The 26803-nt window shown below is 43.1% G+C and overlaps 1 protein-coding gene across 4 annotated transcripts in view; it reads left to right on the plus strand.

Annotated features, from left to right (window-relative positions):
• The window catches only part of exoc2 (exocyst complex component 2), a 288874-nt gene that overhangs the window by 189568 nt on the left and 72503 nt on the right, over positions 1-26803 (plus strand). For all 4 annotated transcript variants that reach the window (XM_048560701.2, XM_048560683.2, XM_059652609.1 and 1 more), the window contains exon 22: positions 4719-4835. In XM_048560701.2, the coding sequence (XP_048416658.2) occupies positions 4719-4835 (117 nt within the window). The remainder of the gene's footprint in view (positions 1-4718; positions 4836-26803) is intronic.

The raw sequence follows: 26803 nt of genomic DNA on the forward strand, positions 1-26803 counted from the left end.
TCTCTGTGCGCGCGCGCTCTCTCTCGCTCGCGACTCTCTCTCGCTCGTGATTCACGCTCGCGCGCGCACGCGTGCGCGCTCTCTCTCTCTCTCTCTCTCTCTCTCTCTCTCTCTCTCTCTCTCTCTCTCTCTCTCTCTCTCTCTCTCTCTCTCTCTCTCTCTCTCTCTCTCTCAAATGCAACTAATGAATCTGCTAGACCTTCCTACAATTAAGCTTAAATATTTTCAGCTTCAAATAATGCCTTAGCATTTTAATCAAACACTACTTCTTTACCTGGAGCTTACAAACTAATCTTCTTATACTATAGTAACTTATTCCTTATTAATTCTAAATTGATTTCATTGTCACATGCACAGAGATATCTCTCTCGCGATCTCTCTCGCGCTCTCTCTCTCTCTCTCCCTCTCTCTCTCCCTCTCTCTCTCCCTCTCTCTCTCTCTCTCTCTCTCTCTCTCGCGCTGTCTCTCGTGCGCTCGCGCTCTCTCTCGCTCTCGCGCGCTCTCTCTCTCTCTCGTGCGCTCTCTCTCTCTCGTGCGCTCTCTCTCTCGTGCGCTGTCTCTCTCTCGTGCGCTCTCTCTCTCTCGTGCGCTCTCTCTCTCGCTCGCGCGCTCTCTCTCTCGCTCGCGCGCTCTCTCTCTCGCTCGCGCGCTCTCTCTCTCGCTCGCGCGCTCTCTCTCTCGCTCGCGCGCTCTTTCTCTCGCTCGCGCGCTCTTTCTCTCGCTCGCGCGCTCTTTCTCTCGCTCGCGCGCTCTTTCTCTCTCTCGCGCGCTCTTTCTCTCTCTCGCGCGCTCTTTCTCTCTCTCGCGCGCTCTTTCTCTCTCTCGCGCGCTCTTTCTCTCTCGCGCGCTCTTTCTCTCGCTCGCGCGCTCTTTCTCTCGCTCGCGCGCTCTTTCTCTCGCTCGCGCGCTCTTTCTCTCTCTCGCGCGCTCTTTCTCTCTCTCGCGCGCTCTTTCTCTCGCTCGCGCGCTCTTTCTCTCGCTCGCGCGCTCTTTCTCTCGCTCGCGCGCTCTTTCTCTCGCTCGCGCGCTCTTTCTCTCGCTCGCGCGCTCTTTCTCTCGCTCGCGCGCTCTTTCTCTCGCTCGCGCGCTCTTTCTCTCGCTCGCGCGCTCTTTCTCTCGCTCGCGCGCTCTCTCTCGCTCTCCCTCGCGCGCTCTCTCTCGCTCTCCCTCGCGCGCTCTCTCTCGCTCTCCCTCGCGCGCTCTCTCTCGCTCTCCCTCGCGCGCGCGCTTTCTCTCTCGCGCGCGCTCTCCCGCTTTCTCTCTCACCCGCGCTGTCCCGCTCTCTCTCTCGCTCTCTCTCTCGCTCTCTCTCTCTCTCGCTCTCTCTCTCGCTCGCTCTCTCTCTCGCTCGCTCCCTCGCTCCCTCGCTCCCTCGCTCCCTCGCTCCCTCGCTCCCTCGATCCCTCGATCTCTCGATCTCCCTTGCTCGCTCGCTCTCTCTCTCGCTCGCTCGCTCGCTCTCTCTCTCTCTTGCTCGCGCGCTCTCTCTCTCTCGCGCTCTCTCTCTCTCTCGCGCTCTCTCTCTCTCGCGCGCGCGCTCTCTCTCTCTCGCGCGCGCGCTCTCTCTCTCTCTCGCGCGCGCGCTCTCTCTCTCTCTCGCGCGCGCGCTCTCTCTCTCTCGCGCGCGCTCTCTCTCTCTCGCGCGCGCTCTCTCTCTCTCGCGCGCGCGCGCTCTCGCAAAGCGGTCCCCAAGCCGCTTGGAGGCTTGGGGACCGCTTTGCAGAACACCTCCGCTCAGTTCACAACAAACAACTGCACCTCCCAGTCGCAAACCATTTCCACTCCCCCTCCCATTCTCTGGATGACATGTCCATCATCGGCCTCCTGCACTGCCACAATGATGCCACCCGAAGGTTGCAGGAACAGCAACTCATATTCCGCCTGGGAACCCTGCAGCCATATGGTATCAATGCGGGCTTCACCAGTTTCAAAATCTCCCCTTCCCCTACTGCATCCCTAAACCAGCCCAGTTCGTCCCCTCCCCCCACTGCACCACACAACCAGCCCAGCTCTTCTCCCCCCCCCTCACCCCCCACCCACTGCATCCCAAAACCAGTCCAACCTGTCTCTGCCTCCCTAACCGGTTCTTCCTCTCACCCATCCCTTCCTCCCACCCCAAGCTGCACCCCCAGCTACCTACTAACCTCATCCCACCTCCTTGACCTGTCCGTCTTCCCTGGACTGACCTATCCCCTCCCTACCTCCCTACCTATACTCTCGCCACCTATCTTCTTTACTCTCCATCTTCGGTCCGCCTCCCCCTCTCTCCCTATTTATTCCAGTTCCCTCTCCCCATCCCCCTCTCTGATGAAGGGTCTAGGCCCGAAATGTCAGCTTTTGTGCTCCTGAGATGCTGCTTGGCCTGCTGTGTTCATCCAGCCTCACATTTTATTAATCTCTTTCCTGTATTCTGTTTGAAATCTGTCATCAACAAACTTGTAAATGGAGTTGGGGCAGAATTTGGCCACACAGTCGTGAGTGTATAGTAGGGTTCTGAGTATGCAGACTTGGGGCACAGTGTTACGGATTATAGTGGAGAAGGTGTTGTCACCTATTCTTACTGATTGCGGTTGATGGGTCTGGAAGGCGACGATCCAGTTACACAGCAGGTGAGCCAAGACCTTGGCCTCGGAGTTTAGAGATGAGTTAGTTTGGAATTATGATGATGGTGTAACTGTAGTCACTAATTAGGAATTGTCGTAGGTATCCTTGTTATCCAGATGTTCCATGGAATAGTGTAGGGCCAGGATAATAGCATCTGCTGTGGACCTGTTGTGCCGGAAGGCAAATTGCAAAGGATCAAGGCATTTTGATAGGCTGGAATTTCTAAGAGTCATGATTAACTTCTCGAAGCATTTCATAATTATCTAGGTCAGAGCTTCTCGACATGAGTCATCGAGGCACACTGCTTGAGTTTACTTTGACACTGGGATGATGGCCATTTTGAAGCTGTTTGGGCTTTCAGATCGTAGTAAAAAGAGGTGAAAGATATCTGTAAATACTCCTGCCAGCTAGTCTGCACAAGATCTGAGTGCACAGCAGGGGATTCCATCCAGGCCAGTCACTTTAAGTGGGTTCACCCTAAAGAAGGCCAATCTGACATCTGCAGCAGTGACCATTGGTACAAGTGCATCCAAGGCTATTGGAATAGATGACATCTTTTCATTAACCTCCTGTTCAAAGCGAGTATGGAATGCACTGAGCTTGTTAGGTGTAGGGATGTGCTGTTGCCCATGATTCCATTCAGCTTTGCTTTGTAGCCTGTTATATCGTGTGAACGATCTTCTTTCTTTAGGAGCCACTATTTTAAACATCCAGTTTCCATCTAGATTTCACAAACCTGAAACTATAAAGCTTTCTTCAAGTTATGGGTGTGTCCTCAAACCAAAAAAAATCATTCCAGATCCTTCTAACTGAAGCCTGATTCACCAGACTCTGTAGTTTTTTTTACTCCTATAATTCCTCACAATGTAAAATTCACGTTAGTCCTCTCACAGATTTTACTAAAAAAACCATGGCTTCAGAAAGTTAACCATTATATCCCCTCACACTCACACAGATCAAATCCTAGATGCCATTAGCTCAAAATCCAGACTCGAAAATAAATGATATTAAAATATGTATAAATTTCATCACCTACATTACACACTTTGGCCCTCTAATTTGCTCTTTCACCACCACTCAAAACCTCAACACAATGGATTGATATTTAGTGATGGGCTGGGGAGGTAGAGGAAATGCATGAGATCCTGTGTTTGGCCTCTGGTAAGTAGAGATCAGTTTGCTGCACAACAAGGACCTTAACCTTGGGTTTGATATAAATGCTCAAGTTAAATTTGAGCAAGCATCAATTTCAGGGAGACACATATTAGAATGAGTGAGAAGAGCAGAGAAATTGAGAGATGATGTCATGCTGGCAGTTCTGGCTGACAAGATTGAAATTTTTGATGCTGACGGAGGGATCCATTTGGAGTGAAGATGGTAAAGGAATCTGATGCTGAGAAGGTGACTCCTGGCTAAGACTTGGGTACAGAGGCAAAGATGGCAAGAACTCTGTGTTGTACTGAGTTGAACATATTTTTGCAGTGTGGGTGCAAAGGAATTAAGCCAAAAGAGCTGGTTGTCAGAGACAGAATTAAGGTTACAGGTTATTGATGATATATTGCAAGAAGTGAGCTTAGAAGAAAGAATAGGATCAAAAGAAAGGAGAAGGGAGACAAGTCTGGCTGATGTCTTTGGTACATAAGAGTTGGATTTTGCAATCCTTCATACCCAAAAAAAACATAATATTTTGTTGCTAATGCCTCGAATAAGACGAAGGATGAACCAAAACTGAGCACCCGAGGTAGATGGTTTGTTTTTTTTTAAATTTTGTCTCAAACAACACGTCTTATATTTAATAAACACTTCTATGATGTAGTTGTTGTCCTTTATCATTGTCATGCTGGTATTTCATATTTTAAACAGCTGCAAATTTCAGATACAGGTCCTTGAGCGCAACTGAGTAAAATCGGTGTTTCCAATATTTTCTGGCAGCAGGCAAGGAAGTCTTCATATGGCAAGTGAATCTTCTTGTGCCCAGGCCAGGGTCCATTATGATAAATGAAGAAAAGTATATAACTTGTATGTTGAGGCTGTGTATAATTTGTTGAGTCAAGACATTAGGAAAAAGCTACCAATAATTAATACATGAAATACCTCTGTTTTAAATTTATTAGGAACAGAAACTACTGATTGTTCTCAGCAATTGTGAGTATTTGGCACACCACACCTTCAAGAATTTAGCTGAACATTTCGAGATGCATGCTTTCCAAGGCACAGAGAAAATTGCTCAGGTAAAGTAATCATGAAGGATGTTGTAAAGCAGTGTGATCCTTGAATAATGTAAAAGATCCAATTTTTAATAGTAATGGTTAACTATAATTAGAGTTACTTTGTATTTTGGTTTTCAGCACCCCTGTCCGACTCAGTGCTTGTGCCTAAAATAATTGCAGTGTGTTTCAAGACATTTACTGTGTAAAATCAAACCATTCAGCCCAACATACCTGCATTTATTCTTCGCATAAGTCATCTCACACCATTCATGTAACTCCATTAACATACCTGCATTCTTTCTCACTTGTGCTTCTCTAACCTTCGCTTGAAAGCAGATGTTCTATTCATCTAATCACACACATGTCATAGTAGCTTTCCTATTATAACAGCTCCCTGGGATAAGGAGGATCTCCTGAATTCGCTTTGGATTTGAGAAGACTGTCTTACTCTGTTTTCACCTAATATCCACCTTATCGCATAACTGTAGACCTCACTGAGTTGTCTTTTTTTTAAAAGAGAAAAGACAGTCTGTTCAAGATTTCCTGACAATATGACAGCTCAGTAGTTAGCACTGCTGCCGCACAGTGCCAGGAACCCAGGTTTGATTCCAGCCTCGGGCAACTGCATGGAGTTTGCACATTCTTCCCGTATTTGAGGGTTTCCTTTGGGTGCTTCAGATGCCTCCCACAGTTGAAAAATGTGCAGGCTAGGTGGATTGGCAGTGTCTAAATTGCCCATTGTGTTCAGGAATGTGTAGATTAGGATGGTTATGGGAGATGGGTCTAGGTAGGATATCTGAGGGTCAGTGTGGATCATTCTCACATGACAGTCTATGACTAGCAGGGCACAATCTGTTCATAAAATGTATGAACGTTTTGGATGCGAGATCAAATGGAACATTTCCAATGTAGCGAATGATGCAACACCAGGTAGGAATGAGTGCTGTCCCAACATTCAAAATGGCTTCTAAAGAGTTTGGACAAACTTAGTGAGTGGGCAAGAATATGGCAGATAGATTATCATGTGGAAAAACCTACCAAAGTGGATTTTAGAGTCAGAGATATACAACATGAAAACAGACCCATTGGTCCAACTCATCCATGCCGCTGAAAAATCTTATATAAATCTAATCCCATTTTCCAGCATTTGGTCCATATCCTTCTAAACCCTCCCTATTCCTGTACTCATCCAAATGCCTTTTAAATGTTGGATTATACCAGCCTTCTCCACTTGCTCTGACAGCTCATTCCATACATGTACCACCCTCTGCGTTTTTTAAAAAAAAAGCTGGCCCTTAGGTCCCTTTTGTATCTTGCCTCTCTCATCTTAAAGCTATGCCCTCCAGTTTTGGACTCACCCAACCCAGGGAAAAGACCTTACCTATTTACCCTATCCATGCCCCTCATTTTATGAACCTCTATATGATCACCCCTCACCCTCTGACGCTCTGCCTCTGCCTATTCAGCTTCTCCCTGAACCTCAAACCCTCTAACTTTGGCAACATCCTTGTAAATCTTTTCCAAACCCTTTCTAGTTTCACAACATCCTTCCTACCGGAGCGAGACCAGAATTGCACACACTACTCCAAAAGTGGCTGAACCAATATCCTGTACAGCCACAACATCACCTCCCAACTCCTGTGCTCAATGCTCTGAACAATAAAGGCAAGTATACCAAATGCCGCCTTCACTATCCTATCTACCTGTGATTCCACTTTCAATGAACTATGATCCTGCACTCCAAGGTCTCCTTATTCAGCAACACTCCTCAGGACTCTACCATTAAATTTATAATTCCTGTCATGATTTTCCTTTCCAAAATGCAGCACACTTCATTTTTCTAAACTTATACTCCCCTGCCACTCCTCGTCCCATTGGCCCATCTGATCAACATCTTGTTGTACTCTGTCCGCTACCCCTCCAATTTTGGTGTCATCCCCCTCTCTGAAGGGTCTAGGCCTGAAACGTCAGCTTTTGTGCTCCTAAGATGCTGCTTGGCCTGCTGTGTTCATCCAGCGTCACACTTTGTTATCTTGCCTCCACCACCACCCTCTGTCTTCTACTTATGAGCCCTTTGAGTTCTCCCTGTATTCCGTGTGTTCTAATCTTGCTAACCAGTCGACCAAGACAAACCTGTCGAACGCCTTACTCAAGTCAGTATAGATAATATCCACTGCTCCGCCCTCATCAATCGTCTTTGTTACTTCTTTTAGAAGTACTCAATCAAGTTAGTGAGCCGCGATTTCCCACGCACAAAGCCATGTTGACTACCTGCCTTTCCAAATACAAGTGTATCTTGCCCCTCAAGATTCTCTCTAAGTTGCCCACCACTGATCTCAGGCTTACCGTTTTATAGTTCCCTGGCTTTTCTTTACCACCTTTCTTGAATAATGGCATAACATTAGCCAATTTTCAGTCTTCCGGAACCTCACCTGTGACTAACGATGATACAAATATCTCAACAAGGGACCCAGCAATCACTTCCCTCGCTTCCCACCGAAGTCTAGGTCAGGTCCCAGAGATTTATCCACCTTGATGTGTTTTAATACGTTCAGCACCTCCTGTACCACAATAAAGTGGTGAATTTGCTCTTCCTCACTGTAGCCACTTTTCTTATCTTCATTGAAGCCAGGCAGTAACTTTCAAAGACAGATGATGGATTTTATGTGGAAGGAGGAGATGGCAACTAATTTGAAAGGTACAGAACAGTACAAGAGCAGAGCACTGTTTTTACAATGTTAGCTCACATTTGACAAGAAACAGCTTAATAGACAATAGATAATAACACACGATGATACCAGCACTAACCAAGTGGATTACAGTGAGCATCACAAGCTATTAGGATAGTGAGCCACCTCTTTTGTGTAATATGCTCAATGTATTTTCTTAAAGCACATCCATACCTGTCAAGCAAAGCAATGTAATACTCATACATCTTATTACTAAGAATCTATTAGTCACACTATTAATAATTACTCCTTTCTGCATTCAGGTCTTTAATCATCACACTCCCACCCCTGAATAAACTTAGTGGTTACCTGGACCTTTATAAATTGACAGGGCCTGGAGGGCTTAGAAAAGCCCATAACCTATCCTCATTTCTGTTCCAAAGTATGGTGCAAGAACTAAGAATGGGAGTAGGCAATTCACCCCTTGAGGCTGCACTGCTATTTAATAGAATCATGGCTGATCTCAGTGGATCTTCAACACCACTTTACTACCCACTCCCCATAACCCTTCAACTTATTATGCATTGGTGATGTATTTAGTGCTGCCAGAAGTACAAAAATGTATTAGTTTTTCTTCCAATTTGTATCCTTCTCACGCCTTCACCTGGTCCATCTCTGGCCCTTCCCCCACTGTTTCCAATTCTGAGGATAGGCTGTCCACCACATCCATTACAAGACCATCGACTCAGTTACCCTGACTACATACCTTCACAGTCTACTTCCTGAAAGGATTCAGCTCTCCCAGTTCTTTTGTCTCTGTCACATGTGTTCTGATGGTGCCACCTTCCACTGGGCTGCCTCTGACAAGACCTTCTTTCTTCTTATTCGAGGATTCTATCACATTGCGTTTGACGAGGTCTTCAGCTGTGTCTGACCATATTCTGCACTCATCCCTTCCCTGCCTTCCCACCCCACTCGTCTCCATGTACAAAGGATCATAATAACACACGATGATACCAGCACTAACCAAGTGGATTACAGTGAGCATCACAAGCTATTAGGATAGTGAGCCACTATCTGCACTTCCACCAGGATGCCACCAGACAGACCTTTCCTTTCACTGTCAGCATTCTACAAGGACTGTTCCATCCTTGACACCCTGATCCACTCCTCCATCACTCTTAATCATGCCCCCAGTCCCCCAAGGCACTTTCTCATGCAATTGCAGAAATTGTAACTTTTTTGGCCATTCATCTCTTCCTTCCTCCCTGTCCAGGCTCCGAAAAGACCTTCACAGTGAATTACCGTTTTACTTGCTCTTCTTTCAGTCAAGTTGACTACATTTGCTGCCCACAATATGATCTTCTTTATACTGGTGAGGCCAAATGCAGGCTAAGTAACTACTATGCAGAATACCTTCACTTTGTCCATAGAAATGACCCTGACCTCTTGAGTTGCTTGTCATTTCAATAAACCCCTTAACGTCCTGGACCTGATTCAAGGTTCCCAAGCGGCAAGAAATAAATGTTTCATTTTCCAGTTAGGCTCTTTACAGTCTGCCATGAGAATTTGGCTGAGATGTGTAGTCCGTATACCAGGAAGTATCTGCATGATTGTTCAGGGAGTTTTTCAAAGAGAGAAAAGGTCATGGTGGGTGATGATGTTTTTCCTCCTTCTTTATAAAAATGAATCATTTTCTGATCAGTGAGAATCCTTCCGGTCTTTGTGACTTTCATTGTAGTTTCCAGAAATTGAATTTCTGTTTACAAGTAAGATGGACATTTCAGTACAGTAGAATAAGCATTCCTTGCATTTGATCGTTTGTTGACAGGTAGTTCTCTTCCTCGTGCGATAATGAGTCAACCTACTAAAGATATCATTGTTTGAATGCTGAGACAGTACAGTTGACATTAGTGCCACTGATGTTATCCTGATTAACATAATTTATTTATTTATGTCTAAGTAGTAATTTGGGGAATGGAGGATTCTGCACACTTGAATTCTTGGGAATCACTAGGCACGTTTCACAGGTTAAAAAACTAAAATCCTTTGAACTGATGCTTTGTAGATGATTTTTAGAATTCTTCTTTGGTTCTATCCCATTATTAAACCCCACATGCACCCACACACCTGGATGCTTGCATGCCTTTTGGTTGTGTGTGACTTGTTGGAAGAGTTGCTGTCAAAACATTGATCTTAAAATTTTCTGCTGTTTTGGTATTGAGACCAAGTTTTACAGCAGAATCAGTGAGCATCTTGTGCAAAGTTGGCATAGCAACCAAAATTGATCACACGTGAAAGAGTTGGGCTGTGGGGTAGCTGAGACTAACTCTAGGCAAGACATAAAATAGTTGAGTAATGAACCTCGACCAGGTTGTTATATTAGAAACTATTAATGTGGTGAATGTTAGAAAATAACATAAATGAAATGAGTTCACCCATCAAATCTATCCCATACAGTGTGTTGTGTACATTTTCATCTCAAAGACAATCTCCTTTTCCTCTGAAATTCAGCTCTTTTGTCCAAGTTTGGACTAAAATCATGACAAGTTCAGGATCTGAATGACTCTAGTGGAATTCAAACTGAACATCAGTGAGTGGGCTATTGGGAATGCCACTTTACGATAGTTTTGGTGACACCTTCCATCATTCTGTTCATGGGAGAGAGTCGTCTGATTGGTCATTAATTGTCTTGCTGGTTATGGGCGTATCTAGGCAGTTTTCCATTCTAAGAGATGTCAATACATGTTAGTAACTAGAATAGCTCATCTAAGGGTAACACTAATTTTTGAGCATAAATCATCAGTATTATGTAGCCGGGCTGTTACTGGGACCATAGCCTTTGCAGTATCTAAATCATTTCTTGATATCATCTGTGAATCAAATTTGCTGAAGATTGGCATCTGTGATGATAGGTATCTTAGCTGCTGGCTGCATTGAATCACCTGCAAGCTAATTTTCAATAAAGTAGTTGTGTATGCTTCAGCCTTGTCTTTTGTCTAATGGCAATTGAATCAACCATGTTAGTGCTGTTCATACAAGAACACGTCAGCTGGAAATTCTGTATCATGTGACTCGCTGTCTTCCCCAACATCTTTCCACCATCTGCAAGGCACAATTCAGGAGCATCATAGTAAACTTTCCCCATTGCAGCTCCAGCAGAATTCAATATCTCAGTGCTACAATAAGCACTTTGCTTGATTGACCCTCTACCACTAGCATAATGTAGCTGTATAGAGTATGCTGTTATAGGATGCAATACAATAACTCACTAAGGCTTCTTTGTCAGTATTAGCCAGTGTTATCTGTGTTATATCAACTAGAAGGACAAGGGAAGCACACTTGTCGGATCATCACCCACCCTCCAAATTACAATTACTTTTCTCAAAAAACATTTTCTTCATTGTTGCTGGGTCAAAATCCTGAAACTCCCTGCTGGATAGCAATGTGAGAATAACTTCTAATGGATTGCAAGGGTTCACGAAAGTGGTTCATCTCCACCTTTTCCAGATCAATTAGGAAAGGATGGTAAATTCTTGCTTTGCCAGTGATGCAAACATCTTACGAGTGAATGAACGAATAAATTTTGTTGTGGACAAATCTTAAAGCCATTCATGAAGATGCCAAGAATGAACTTTCAATGAATAATAATGGCCAGTAGTACAGTCAGACACTACTGGTATAATTTACTCCCCTCCAGCCATATTTAGCACAATTATAGGTGAATTATCTGTGTACTGCGTGGTCAATAATTATGGACAAATTTTAATTGAAGCTTTTTGAAGACAAGACAAGTAATGTCACTGAACTCAAACCTGAAACCCCAGGCTAATGTTCTGTTCAACATGAGAGCAAAATCCACCATGGCAATCCGAAAAAAGTCTGGAATGAGAAGCTCACCTAATAGCAATTATGTAACCACTGTTGATTGTTCTAAACACTTATCTGCTTCACTAATGTCCTTGTAAGGAGCAAAATCTGGCAGCCATACCCAGTCTGACCTCCGTGTGATGCTGAACACTGCAGTCAGCCCCAGTGTGGTTGACTCTTAATTTCCCTCTTCACAATTACGAGTGACCCTGGCCATTTAATGCCCACATTTCATTGAATGAATTTAAAAAGGGGTGTGGTATGCTAATGGCCAATTCAGTGAAGGACCAAAAACAGCATATCAGTATTGTTTCTTGTTTTTTGCCCTGCTCTACAGCTTAGTTATAGCCTGTCATAAATCATTGAGGGGCTGTCCCTCCCCTCACCAGAAAATTAGGTCTACCTACAACCTCCTGTTCTACTCCCACAACATGTTTTCCAGTGAAGAATGTGGTTGGTGGGTTTCCTGATTCATACCACTAAGAGTGATTGTTGTTCAACAAATTGTCCTTTCACCTAAGTAAATGGGTGATAATAACAGGATCTGGTATAGGTTATTCAGGTTGTTATAGTGATTTTACATGAGAACTGTTTTTCTCCCAGTAGAACTTCCAGTATTTAGCCCACATTAACAAAACCATTCACCACTAATTCTTTCCAATTGAGTTTAACTTTCAAGCAAATACACCCTATTTGGTTATGTCATTCTCTCATTTGTATCTATTTGACTGGAATCCGGTGTAAGATACTTAGTTGTATTTTACTGACCATTTTAAGGAAAAATTTTTTGGTAATATTCATAGTGTGTAAAATCAGTCCAGGAGAAGTCTTCAGTTGTATAGCAATATTGAATTTTATTTTGTTCTCGCCCAGAAGGAAATTTGCTTTTTGTCAGTTCTTATTAATATGGAAAATTCAACAGAGAACCGATGCTTAATAAATGCAGCATAGTGGTGTAGGTAAATGTTGCTTTGGATAAATAAAGTAATACAGTAATTTGAATTTCAAAATGTGAATTAATTGTGTGGTTATATTTCCTATAATTTCTTATTTGATTTTTTACTTAGTAGCAAAAATATTATTTTAACATTTTTTAATGTAGTGCTCATTATTTTAGTTTACATAACTCATTGATTTATGATAGGTTATAACTGTGACATTTGGAGAGTTGGGAATATTGACAACATTTTTATGAAACTTAAAATTTAAAATTAATTACAGTTAACTTATTATAAAGGCATCCAGAATGTTCATTATGTAAGAAATTAATGATTATGTAAAAACAGTGAATCTAACCTAGTTTCAGTACTTGACATCTGATACGTCTGAACAGTGTCCTGTTATTTTGCAGCTATTTGAAATTTAAATTTTTGGGAGATTAATATCTACTAATGGTAGTATGTAGTAAAGTCATTGCACAGGTGTGTGATAAGACTAAAGTTGCCACCAAGTGAATGGAGGAAACATTACAATAGGCTAAGCAGGGAGGTAAGTTTTTGAGTGTCTGAAGAGTTTGGGTACTACTAGGGTAGTAGTTGGATATCAGAACCTTGAGTATTGTGTCAAAGTACACAAAATTCCCCGATTTATCTGTCTTTTAAGACTAGGTTAACTGAAAGCAATGTCCAAATTTCTGTACTTAACAAGGGTTTCTATTTATTACAATAAATAGGTCCTAGCTAGAGGAGCACAGCTACAAATTGTCAATAAATAACTCTACTAGTTAGCCATGTAACCCTGAAATAGAATTCCCCTAACATATTCGAAGTGACAGACACCAAAAAAAAACCTTTAAGTGTGGAAGGAAAAGCTTGGAAGACAATTCGGTGCTCCCAGTCCACAGGATGTGCTGAGATGGCCCTTTGGCTTGTCAGGGCTTGGCTTTCATTGATCTGTCTGCTCCACTGTTTTCCATTTCCTTACAGGAGACATGGAGCAACTGGTTCGTGAATTATAAAGTCTCCTGCTTATTGGTTAAAAGCATCAGCTTACAGCAACAGGAGGGAAAATAAACTAACTTTCTTCAGGCTTTAGGTGTTTGCTTTTACTGTAGAAAAAAGGACAGCATCTTCCTTCCTGAAAATCTGAGAACTTCTGCCTATCTTGTTTACACCCACAAACTGCTTATCTACCTGGGAGCCAATTGCACATTCAAGGCAAGCAGAGCCCCTTTGTCATTGACAACTGGCCTCCACTTCACAAACCATACTTGTCACTAGCTGAAGACAACTTCCCCCTCCCATTCTTTAGATGACATGTCCATCATGGGCCTCCAGCAGTGCCCCAATGATGCCACCCGAAGATTGCAGGAACAGCAACCCATATTCCGCTTGGGAACCCTGCAGCCCGATGGTATCAATGTGGACTTCACCAGCTTCAAAATCTCCCCTCCCCCCACCGCATCCCAAAACCAGCCCAGTTCGTCCCCTCCCCCCACTGTATCCCAAAACCAGCCCAGCTCGTCCCCGCCTCCCTAACCTGTTCTTCCTCTCACCCATCCCTTCCTCCCACCCCAAGCCGCACCTCCATTTCTTACCTACTAACCTCATCCCACCTCCTTGACCTGTCTGTCTTCCCTGGACTGACCTATCCCCTCCCTACCTCCCCACCTATACTCTCCTCTCCACCTATCTTCTTTTCTATCCATCTTTGGTCCGCCTCCCCCTCTCTCCCTATTTATTCCAGAACCCTCACCCCATCCCCCTCTCTGGTGAAGGGTCTAGGCCCGAAACGTCAGCTTTTGTGCTCCTGAGATGCTGCTTGGCCTGCTGTGTTCATCCAGCTTCAAACTTTATTATCTTGTCACTAGCTGAAGCTCCCTCTACAGAAGACATCCCCCAGTTTGAACAAGCAATAGTGTATACAGCACTTTCAACAAATGCCAGTAACTTGCTTTTAAAAAGTGCAACAATCTTTTCCACAACTCTTGGTTTTTAAAACAGTCTTTTTCCTATTAGCGTCTCCATTCAGAAATTTAAAAAGGCATGGCCTTCAGAAAGTAGAACAAAAGTGGAGAAGTTTAGTGAAGGCATTCTAGAGCTTCGGTCATTGACAGTTGCCTTATGTTGGGATAAAGGAAGTCAGACATGCACAGCAGGCCAGAATTGAGGATAATCAGAGAATTTATTTCCTCTTCGTTACTTAAGGCCCACAGAAACCAATTGTTGCGCCCCTACAGCACCTCTTGCTGGGTACCATACAGGTAACCGCACAAATCCAACAATTGAACAAGGAATCTTCTAGTCTCTAACTCTATTGTGTATGAATGTGCTGTATCATTGGAAAATACTTGCTAATCTGTCAGAAATAATCCTTATGTCTTCAAGCCGTGCTTTACAGCATATTGGGGTTAAATGTTTCAATTTTTTCAAATTTTGGGATACTTCAAACAAGGTTTGCTTAAGAGTGATCTAATTTTATATTCTGAGAGTCCTGAATTGTTTTGTAACTACTGCATTTCTCCTGTTTTGAGAACTGTTTTCACTTGTAATATTTCAGTTTTGAATTTCTTTTCTACTTTCAGTTTTTAACCTTAGAAAGTGTGCAGTAGTAATTTTGAATTCCAGTAGACGTAACAAACATGATCTTGGATGGGATGGCTACATTGTTGGCTCTAATTGTAGAGGCCATAGCACATGTGTGTAATTTCAAGGGTGTCGACCGTCTTTGCAGAAGTTGCAGCTTTCCTTTTGCACTGTGCCAGTTATACCCAACTTCTGGTTGGCTGTTAACTGTGCTAACATCGTTGTGCTTAATTGTTTTTGGTCAGAGTTTAGTCAGTTTGTGGTTTTGATTATCCTGTGTGACTATTCAGTTGGTTACATTTTTTATTGGAAATGTATCCAGATTCAAGTAAATATGTTCATTTTTCATGAGAACGGTGATTTCACTTGGTCAGGGAGATTGAAATCAGTTATCACCAATATATTTTAGACACTAACTGAAGTCTAGTTTTTGTGAATAGTTTAGATAAAATGTGGAAAGTTACATTCTGATTTATAGAAAAATTGATTCATCCTGCTTTAGATTACTGGATTGTGTGCAATATAGTGAACATTGCACATCTTTGCCATCTTTTAAACCCTATTAAAAACACAATGTGAAGCATCCCATATTTTTAAAAAAGCAGTTCCCACGCTTAGTAGCTCTGTACATCTTCTAATAAATGCATGTTTCCCCTTAAAGTTGTTCTTCAGAGGGTGTATAGTTTAAAAAAACAGTAAAAGCTGGATGAGTTGAAACCTGTTGGATCTGATGACAAATTTGTGCTAAGTGAAGCTTCATGAGAGGTGAGGAGGCCCCACTGAAGGAGCATGCATCTCCATGTAATGCATAATGTCTACAGATGTGGTTTATATCAAAAACAGCATTATTGGCCTGGAAGTGGGAGTATTCTCTGTTTAGGCCACCTTGAAACATGTTAGCAGAGCATCTTCAACAATGGGGAAATAGGCAGTCATCCTCATCCCCCTCCATGCTGGAGAGAATACCTGCTTGTTGAACTGTTCTAAGCTGCCAATCTTTTGTTTCACATCGATTGAATCTCCCAGTTCTCAACACGTGCATTTTCCCCTGCGCACCATTGTTTTCCACTCACTGTATCAACTCCAGAATTTGAATTTTATCACAGGTTTAGTCATACTCGTGCTTTGTACATTTTTTAAATAGAGGGATCTCAGTGTCAAATTATTACTTGCCTGCCGCTTCAAGATTTTGTTTCTGAGGCCTAATTATTCTCTGGTCAGGAAATTCATCTGAAAAGCTCCAATAAATTTGACTAATCCAGAGTTATCAATCTATTCTTTTGGCATTCCATGGGCAGTGTTCTATAGGATTTGATACTCTGGTGGAATGATTGACAACTTTGATATAAGCCCAATTTTGTGGTGTTTGAGTTTGACTCCGACTCCAATTTTACTAAAATAGAATCAGCAATCATATACCATCGTAATTTTCTTGGAGTTATTTAAAGTTGTCACAAGTAAAACTGCAAAGATTAGCAGGGAATAATTTTTTCAGGCCTTTTACGCTGTGATGTTATTATTATTGAAAGCAGGGTTTGTTTGCAGTTGTCAATTGTTTTAATTGTAACAATGAAATGTAAACACAATTTGCAATCATTTGCACACCCACATCCCATGAACTGATTAAAATGTGTAGCATAACAGAATGTGATTAAGTTAACCCACCATCTCATTTTGAAACCATCTTTTTCTATCATATTGTTTGAATTCAGTTGTTTCTTATAAATGAGTAATAATACATTTAAAAGGGCTGGCTAAGTTTCTAAGGGTATTTTTATATTTGTTGAATGACCGAGCAGGTGAAGGTCATGTGAAATTTAGGTCAAAAATACATCCTGTAGGTTTTTTTTTCACTTTGAGCCATAGAATTAATACACCACTAAAAGCAGCCAGTTGACCCATTGAGATAATGTTGGTTCTCTACATAGTAGTCAGTTAGTCCTAAATCTCCATTTTTATTCCCATAATTCTGCAAGCTTATTTTCCTTCTGGCCATTAGACTACCTTTTAAAATCACAGATTCTCTGCTTTTGCCATCTTTATAAGGAATGGGTTCCAGGCCATTGCCACTTGCCATGCAAACAAACCAACCTTGCTCACATTCTCCACATTCCTTGGCCACAACCTGCATCCCCTAGTATTTGTACAGTCAGTACTCAAAGCAGCATTTCTGTATAGACTTTACCAAAACCTGTCATAATCTTGCATACCTTTATGAAACTTCTTCACACACTGCTTTGTCCCAAATTACTCTCCACTTACCTCGATGGGTGAGGTTCCAACAACACCTAAGAAGCTCAACACCATTCAGCCCAAGCATCACCTTCACTTACGTTGCCACTGTCATGCACGGGTAGCAATGTATACAATCTACAAGATGTGCTGTGGAACTCAACACCACTTGCTCGAGGGCTTTTAGGAATACGCAATAAATGCTGGCCGCGCCAGCAATGCCCATGTCCGGTGAATATAGACATACAAATTAGGAGCAAATGTAAGCTATTCAGCCCTTCAAGTCTGGTAAGATCATGGTTACTGTTTGTGTTCCAAATTCCGGATACTCATCTACCATGCTTAATCTTTAGTTCCCCTACCTAACTTGAATCTACCTACCATTGCCTTAAAAAATATTTAATTAGAACATAGAACAATACAGCGCAGAGCAGACCCTTCGGCCTCGACATTGTGCCGACCTGTGAACTAATCTAAGCCCCTCCCCCTACACTATCCCATCATTATTCATATGCTTGTTCAAGGACTGTTTAAATGCCCCTAATGTGGTGGAGTTAACTATATTGGCAGGCGGGCATTCCACGCCCTTACCACTCCCTGAGTAAAGAACCTGCCTCTGACGTCTTTCTTAAATCTTATCACCCCTCAATTTGTAGCTATGCCCCTTTGTACAAGCTGAAGTCATCACCCTTGGAAAAAGACTCTCACTGTCCACCCTATCTAATCCTCTGATCATCTTGTATGTCTCTATTAAATCCCCCCCTTAGCCTCCTTCTCTCCAATGAGAACAGACCCAAGTCCCTCAGCCTTTCTTCATAGGGTCTCCAGACCAGGCAACATCCTGGTAAATCTCCTGTGTACCTTCTCCAATGCTTCCACATCCTTCCTATAATGGGGCGACCAGAACTGCAGGCAATATTCCAAATGAGGCTGCATTAGCGTTTTGCAGCATGACATCATGGCTCCGGAATGCAATCCCTCTACCAATAAAACCTAACACACTGTAAGCCTTCTTAACAGCACAATCAACCTGGTGGCAACTTTCAGGGATCTATGTATGTGGACACCAAGATCCCTCTGCACATCCACACTACCAAGAATCTTCCCATTGACCTGGTATTCTGCCTTCCTATTATTCCTTCCAAAGTGAATCACCTCACATTTATCCATATTAAACTCCATTCGCCACCTTTCAGCCCAATTCTGCAGTTTATCCAAGTCTCCCTGCAACCTGCAACATTCTTCCACACTGTCCACCACTCCACCGACTTTAGTGTCACCTGCAAACTTACTAACCCATCCACTTATGCCTACGTCCATGTCATTTATAAAAATGACAAACAGCAGAGGTCCCAAAACAGATCCTTGAGGCACACCACTAGTAACCGGACTCCAGGCTGAATATTTTCCATCAACCACCACTCATTGCCTTCTTGCAGAAAACCAGTTTCTAATCCAAACTGCTAAATCTCCCTCAATCCTGTGCCTCTGTATTTTCTCCTCTAGCCTATCATGGGAACCTTATCAAAGGCTTTACTGAAGTCCGTGTACACCACGTCTCTCACGTCAACTGCCCTTCCCTCATCCATATGCTTGGTCACCTTCCCAAAAAAATTTAGAGGTTTGTGAGACATGACCTGCCCTTGACGAATCCCTGTTGAATATCTCCAATCAAATTGTTGCTTGCTAGATGATTATAAATCCTATTTCTTATCCTTTCACACTTTTCCTACAACAGACGTAAGGTTCACAGGTCTATAATTACCTGGGTCATCCCTACTGCCCTTCTTGAACAAGGGCACAACATTTGCAATCCTCCAGTCCTCTGGTACTAAACCTGTAGACAATGAGGACTCAAAGATCAAGGCCAAAGGCTCCACCACCACCTCCCTAGCTTCCCAGAGAATCCTCGGAAAAATCCCATCTGGCCCCGGGGCATTTATCTACCTTCACGCCTTCTAGAATTGATAACACTTCCTCCTTACTAACCGTAATCCTTTCAATTCTAGTAGCCCGTAACTCAGTCATCTCCTCTACAATATTCTCCTGTTCCTCAGTGAAAACATGTGAAATAATCATTTAGTACCTCTCCAATCTCTACAGGTCCCACACACAATTTCCCACTTCTGTCTTTGACTGGCCCTATTCCTACCCTAATCATCCTCTTATTCCTCACATACCTATAGAAAGCTTTAGGGTTCTCCTTTATTTTACCTGCTAATGTCTGCTCATGTCCCCTCCTTGCTCTTAACTCTCTCCTTAAATCCTTCCTAGCTAATCTGTAACTCTCCATCATCTCATCTGAACCATCTCGTCTCATTGTCACATAAGCCTCCCTCTTCAGCTTAACAAGACATACAATTTCTTTAGTAAACCAATCTTCCCTTACCTTATCGCTTCCTCCCTACCTGACAGGGAAATACTTATCGAGGACACGCAATATCTGTTCCTTAAACCAGCTCCACTTTGCGATTGTCCCCATTCTATGCCTCCTAAGTCTTGCCTAATCGCATTATAATTGCCCTTGCCCCATCTATAACTCTTTCCCTGTGGCATGTTCCTATCCCTTTCCATTGCTAAAGTAAACGTAACCGAACTATGGTCACTCTGTCCAAAGTGCTCACCTACCACTAAATCAAACACCTGTTTTGGTTCATTACCAAGTACCAGATCCAGTGTGGCTTCCCCTCTTGTTGGCCCTTCGACATAGTGAGTCAGGAAATCCTCCTGCACACATTGGACCAAAACTGATCCATCTGATGTACGAGAGTTATAGCATTTCCAGTCAATATTAGGGAAGTTAAAGTCTCCCATAATGACCACTCTGTTCCTTTCACTCCTGCCCAGAATAGTTTTGCCGATCTTCTCCTCCACATCCCTGGAACTTTGCGGAGGTCTATAAAAAACTCCCAGCAGTGTTACCTCTCCTCTCCTGTTTCTGACCTCAGCCCATACCACCTCAGATGAGTCCTCATCAAAAGTTCTTTCAGCCACCGTTATATTGTCCTTGACTAACAAAACCACACCACCCCCTCTTTTACCCCCTTCCCTGACCTTAATGAAAGATCTAAACCCTGGAACCTGCAACATTCATTCCTGACCCTGCTCCAGATTTCGTTAATTAGCTCAAACCTCCCCCAAGTGTTTTTTTTCTCCAAACTATTGTTTCCAGAATTGAACCCATTTGTGATTTATGTTAATTAAGCTGGCTGTAGTTACTGGAACATATGAACACACATGCATGCTTATGAATTAGGATGCATACTATCAATGTTTCAATCAAGTCACTCCTTCTCCTTCTGAACACCAGTGCATAATCTTAGCCTTTCCAACCTTTCTTCATAAGACAGGCCATTATTGGTACTAGAACAGTTAACCAACTCTGCTATTGCTCCGCTCTCTGCTTGACATTGGCCAGAGTTATAACCAGTGCGGGGGTAACGGTTATGGGCCCACCTCTGTTGTCAACACCACTCCTGCGACTGCTGTACCTGAGCTGGAGCCCAAAGGCCTGGTTTCATGTCTCATGCCTCCTGCTTCCTCTTCGACACTCCTGCAGATACTATTGCCAGCCATTGTTCACCTGCGTCCTGGCTCTGGGCTCCTCCACAGCAGATGCTGAAATCTCGACGACTTCGGCCAAAGCCAGAGCAGATCATGGATCTGAAGCTGCGTGGCGCCCAGCCCCGACCGACACCCCCAGCCCCAGCGAAACAACAGTGAAGCTCCCATAGCATCGATTGATGATGGTGTGGATGCAGCGGGCTCTGCTACATGGAGCCCTTGAGTGGCTGAGCCCTAGGATCAGGAACCAAACACTGCCGACCCCACTGTTGCCACCTTCTTACGTCTTTCATCGGGATTCGGGGACTTATCAGCCTGCCGCTTCAAAAATTTGCTGAGTCCTACTTTGGTGATTGCAGCTTTGAATTCCTTCCAAACTTGAATTTCCTGATAGCTAGGCATTTCTGGCATATGACTTGAATCCATAATGAAACTGCCTGTTGAATTTACCTGCCATCTCTCTATTTTCTACTGTTAAATCCAGAGACTGACTCACTGTAGAACTAATATTTACTCTTAATTTTTTTTCTCAAACATCAATAGAAACTCCAACTGTTTTGTATTTCTAATTAGCTTTATCTTGTTCTCTAATTTGTCCATGCTTTCTAATCTTTTCATCATTCCTCCTTGCTTTTCATATCCCATCCAATCTTCTGACCTGCCAATAATCTCTGTGCAATTATAAATTGATACTATCTTTAGATTTTTTTTTAAAGTTAAAGAAAAAATGCTAAGCATTTGTAGTTCTTTCTCATTGAATATATCTATTCTGTGTGTTCTGAAATTTATCTTTAAATGCCTGTGACTGCATCTCTGTTTATTTACCCCTTAACCTAATTTACCAGTTCCATTTAGTTGACTTGCTTTCATGCTGTCATAATTGCCCTTATTTAAGTTTAAAATATTGATTTTGGACCCACTGTTTTCTCCCTAAGACTGAAAGTAAAATTGAATTATATTAAGGTCACTGCATCCTTGGGGCATTTTTGTGATGAGGTAATTGGTTAATTCTGTCTTGTTGCACAGTACTAGATCTAGTTTAGCTTGCTATCTGCTTTGCTCCAGAATGTGTTCTAAGAAAAAAATCTCAAACATTCTATGAACTCTTAATCTTGAACCACTTGCTGTTTGCTTTTGTGATTCCTCATTTCCGTTGTATCCGGAGGTTGGTGGGGTGGTGTGTGAGAACCCCACCAACCTCCGGATAGAACGCATCATCCTCTGACACTTCCGCCATTTACAATCCGACCCCACCACCCAAGACATTTTTCCGTCCCCACCCCTGTCTGCTTTCCAGAGAGACCACTCTCTCCGTGACTCCCTTGTTCGCTCCACACTGCCCTCCAACCCCACCACACCCGGCACCTTCCCCTGCAACCGCAGGAAATGCTACACTTGCCCCCACACCTCCCCCCTCACCCCTATCCCAGGCCCCAAGATGACATTCCACATTAAGCAGAGGTTCACCTTCACATCTGCCAATGTGGTATACTGCATCCACTGTACCCGGTGTGGCTTCCTCTACATTGGGGAAACCAAGCGGAGGCTTGGAGACCGCTTTGCAGAACACCTCCGCTCAGTTCGCAACAAACTACTGCACCTCCCAGTCGCAAACCATTTCCACTCCCCCTCCCATTCTTTAGATGACATGTCCATCATGGGCCTCCTGCAGTGCCACAATGATGCCACCCGAAGGTTGCAGGAACAGCGACTCATATTCCGCCTGGGAACCCTGCAGCCTAATGGTATCAATGTGGACTTCACCAGTTTCAAAATCTCCCCTTCCCCAACTGCATCCCTAAACCAGCCCAGTTCGTCCCCTCCCCCCACTGCACCACACAACCAGCCCAGCTCTTCCCCTCCACCCACTGCATCCCAAAACCAGTCCAACCTGTCTCTGCCTCCCTAACCTGTTCTTCCTCTCACCCATCCCTTCCTCCCACCCCAAGCTGCACCCCCATCTACCTACTAACCTCATCCCACCTCCTTGACCTGTCCCCTCCCTACCTCCCCACCTATACTCTCTCCACCTATCTTCTTTTCTCTCCATCTTCAGTCCGCCTCCCCCTCTCTCCCTATTTATTCCAGAACCCTCACCCCATCCCCCTCTCTGATGAAGGGTCTAGGCCCGAAACGTCAGCTTTTGTGCTCCTGAGATGCTGCTTGGCCTGCTGTGTTCATCCAGCCTCACATTTTGTTGTCTTTGCTATATACAATTTCTTCATTTTCAAACCCAGAACTCCAAATATTAACAATCCTGAGTCACCTTACATTGTTTTTTGACTATATTCCAGACGATCATTGACAACCCTCTGGATTGAGGATTCCAAAGGTTCACATACTTGAGAGATTACATTTTTTTATTACAGCCCCCAGTGACCAGTCCTCTATCCTGAAGCAAAAGTGGATTCTTTCAATGCTGGGGTCAGGTGTAAAATGTGAAGACAACATGTCAGATCAATATTATAAAGGCAGTAGGTGTATACTTAAGAGGGAAATCAGAAGGGCAAAAAGGGGACATGAGATATCTTTGGCAAATAGTTAACAAGAATACATGGAGATTCTACAAGTAAATTAATGGCAAAAGAGCGACAATGGAGAGAATTGGGCTCCTTTTAAATATCAACATGGCAGTCTGTGTGAGGAACCATAGGTGATGGTTGAGCTACTAAACAAATAATTTGCATCAGTATTTGCTGTGGAGAAGGACATGGAAGGTAGAGAACTTGGAGAAATAAATCATGATACCTTGAAAAGACTTCATAATTTAGAAGAGGTAGTTATGGAGATCTTAAAGCACATGAAGATGGATAAATCCCTTGGATCAAATCAGGAGTTTCCAAGAACTTTGTGGGAAGATAGGGAAGAGATTGCTGGGTCCCTTGCTGAGACATTTGCATCATCAACAGCCATGGGTCAGGTGGAGAAGACAAGAGGGCAGCTAATGTAGTGCTGTTATTTAAGAGAGGTTGTAAGAAAAAGACAAGGAACTAGAGACTGGTGAGCCTACATCAGTGATGAGTAAGTTGTCGGAGGGGGGGATTCTGAGAGACAGGATTTACATGCATTTTGAAAGGCAAGGACTGATTTAGGGATAGTCACCATGGCTTTGTCTGTAGGAAATAGTGTCTCATTAACTTGATTGAATTTTTTGAAGATTGATGGCAGAGTGGTAGATGTTGCCTGTGTGGACTTTAGTAAGGCATTCAACAAGACTCCATGTGGTAGACTGATTAGTAAGGGTAGACTGCATGGGATCCAAAGCTAGCCAATTTGATACAAAATTGACTTGAAGGTAGGGTACAGAGGGTAGTGAAAAATTGTTGTTTTTCTGACTGAAAGCCTGTGACCATCGGTGTGCTGTGACCACTGCCTTTTGTCATTTATAAAACTGATTTGAATGTGAAAACAGGATGTATGGTTAGTAAGTTTGTAGATGACACCAAAATCGGGCGTGTAGTGGACAATGAAGAAGATTATCTCAGCCTACAATGGGACTTTGATCAGATGGGCCAATAGGCCGAGGAATGGCGGATGGTGTTTTAAGTTAGATAAATGTGAAAGACTGCATTTGGAAAAGGCAAACTGAGGCATGACTTACACAGTTAACGGTAAGGTCCTGGGCAGTGTTGCCAAAAGATGAAATCTAAGGGTGCAGGTGCATAGTTCCTTTAAAGTGTAGTCACAGGTAGACAGGTTAATGAAGGCACTTGGCACACTGGCCTTCATTGGTCAGAGCACTAAGTATAGGAATTGTGATACCATGTTGCGGCTATGCGAGACATTGGTGTGCACACAATTTTGGACACCCTTTTATAGGAAAGATATTGTTAAACTTGAGAGGGTACAGAAAAGATTTACAAGATATTGCCAGGAGTGAAACGAGTTATAGGGAGAGGCTGAATCAGCTGGGGCATTTTTCCCTGGAGCATCAGAGGCTGAGGGGTGACATTGTGAAAGTTTATGAAATCATGAGAGGCACAGATAGGGTGAATAGGCAAAGTCTTCTTCCTATGGTGGAGGAGTCTAAAACTAGAGGACGTAGGTTTAAGGTGAGAGGGTAACGTTTTCATGCAGAAGGTAACGCACGTATGGAAGTGGTGGAGATAGATACAGTTACAACATTTAAAAAGCATCTGGATGAGTAAATGAATAGGAAGGATTTGGTGGGATGTGGGCCAACTGCTGACAAATGGGACTAAGTCAGATTGGGATGTCTGGTCAGTGTGAATGGGTTGGAATAAAGGTGCTGTTTCCGTACTGTATGACTCTGACTAACTGGTCAGCTTAGGTGGTGAACTAATTACCCCACCGTCCGTACTAATTGGGTGTGAAATGTTACTGCCATCGAGATCATCTTGACATTAGGCGGGTCCTCTCCTGAGGCCAAAAGTCTCAGCAAGTGATGGCAACCTGGGGGGAAGTGATTGACACTTTGTTATAACCTAATTAGAAGGAGTGTGCTGATAATCAAGCTCTACTGTTAAATGTGCTGTCACAAATCTGTGAATACCTGATTTAAAGCACAAAAAATAATCAGTTTTCCTGATTGATATTCACAACAAAAGCAATTCACACCAGGTTTTGACTTTCCAGTTGATGACCACACATTTACAACACACATTCTTTTTAAAAAAAACAGTTAAGGAAAAATTACTGCAGTACTACTGTGCAAATTAAACTATATCCCTTTCAGACCCCAAATACACACACACGTTCACGGGGAAATGAGTTTCTGGAGATCAAAAGGCCAACCCACAGTGTGGAGAGCTAATTCTTTCAGTTCTCTCTTCATTTAGCGATGATGAAATGCTTATTGTCTATCAAATTACAGTTGTTCTTCCATTTGATAGTTTATAAACTCAACTGAGGTTTTTTGTACTAAATTTGTTCTGTTAAGTCTGAGAGATTTGTCTTCCCACTCTCTGAGAAAAGAAGGAGAGAGATGTTATTTGTCTGTCATCTCTAGATGTTTCTGGCTGCACTGCTCTCTCAGGCCTGTAGCAAGCTGTGGCTTAACTAATTTGAAGGCTGACATCAGGCAGTCTTTCTTTACTGTGAGACTTCTGGTGTCACTCCATTTCATTAATTTAACAATTTCACTGCTCCAAAAGTAAGATATATTTTTGTCGAGTTAAAAATGTACCACACAATCCCATTTGAAATGTCCTTCATTTTTAAGCTTTATAGCAATGTCTGATTTTTATTCCAGTTTGTAGTCCAAAAATAAAAATGTGGCCCCTCACAGGAGATAGCAAGAACTGCATATGCTGGAGTCAGAGAAATCACAGTGTGGAGCTGGTGGAACACAGCAGGTCAGACAGCATCGGAGGAGCAGGAAAGTCAATGTTTTGGGTCTGAAGAAGGGTCCCGACCTGAAACGTTGACTTTCCTATTCCTCTAATGCTACAGACCTGCTGTGTTCCTCCAGCTCCACGCTGTTGTCTGTGGTCCCTCACAGCTTGTTCTCAGTTCCAGTGATATGTGGCCACAACTGCACTCACATGGACATGTTCCTTCTCCCTTCACAACGATGGCCTGAGATTTATTGTAACTCTGTGAAAACAGCTACAAGTTTTGTGAGAAGAGAGTACCTTCATCTTGCAGCAGCCTCACTTAGTGAGGGCATCCGTGGCACCCACCTCTTTTACTGGATGATGTCCATCCACAGCTTTGGCCCCAGTTCAGACAATCCACCTTGCGAACCCACCTACTAGTCTTAATTGGATGATAAGCAGATGTGGTCTCCTAAATGGTCACCTCCATAACATTGCAGCACTGTATATTCAACTGACATTTTTGCAGTCAGAATATTGAAGTCCGGACCTACTTTTTGATCCATTAGCAGCAAGATTTTAGAGGGAACAAAATTCTGTCTGATGATGCCAGTCGGAGTAAAATGTCTGGCTCTTCCCTTAGTTCGCTCCAGGATACGCACAAAGAATTTTCTATATTTTGATGTGGATACTTCTTGTTCTTTGATAAAGACATATTTCACTGGAACTTACATGCTCTGTTATTGCAACGAAGGCTAATGCATAAATTGTCTGCCCAGTTGCTGTTGTACCTGTATGTTACTTTTGATGCTGCAGGTTACAACAAATGATGCCAACAAAGGGCTGTGTAATGG

Source organism: Stegostoma tigrinum, chromosome 2, assembly GCF_030684315.1.
Source record: "Stegostoma tigrinum isolate sSteTig4 chromosome 2, sSteTig4.hap1, whole genome shotgun sequence".
Taxonomy (NCBI): Eukaryota; Metazoa; Chordata; class Chondrichthyes; order Orectolobiformes; family Stegostomatidae; genus Stegostoma; species Stegostoma tigrinum.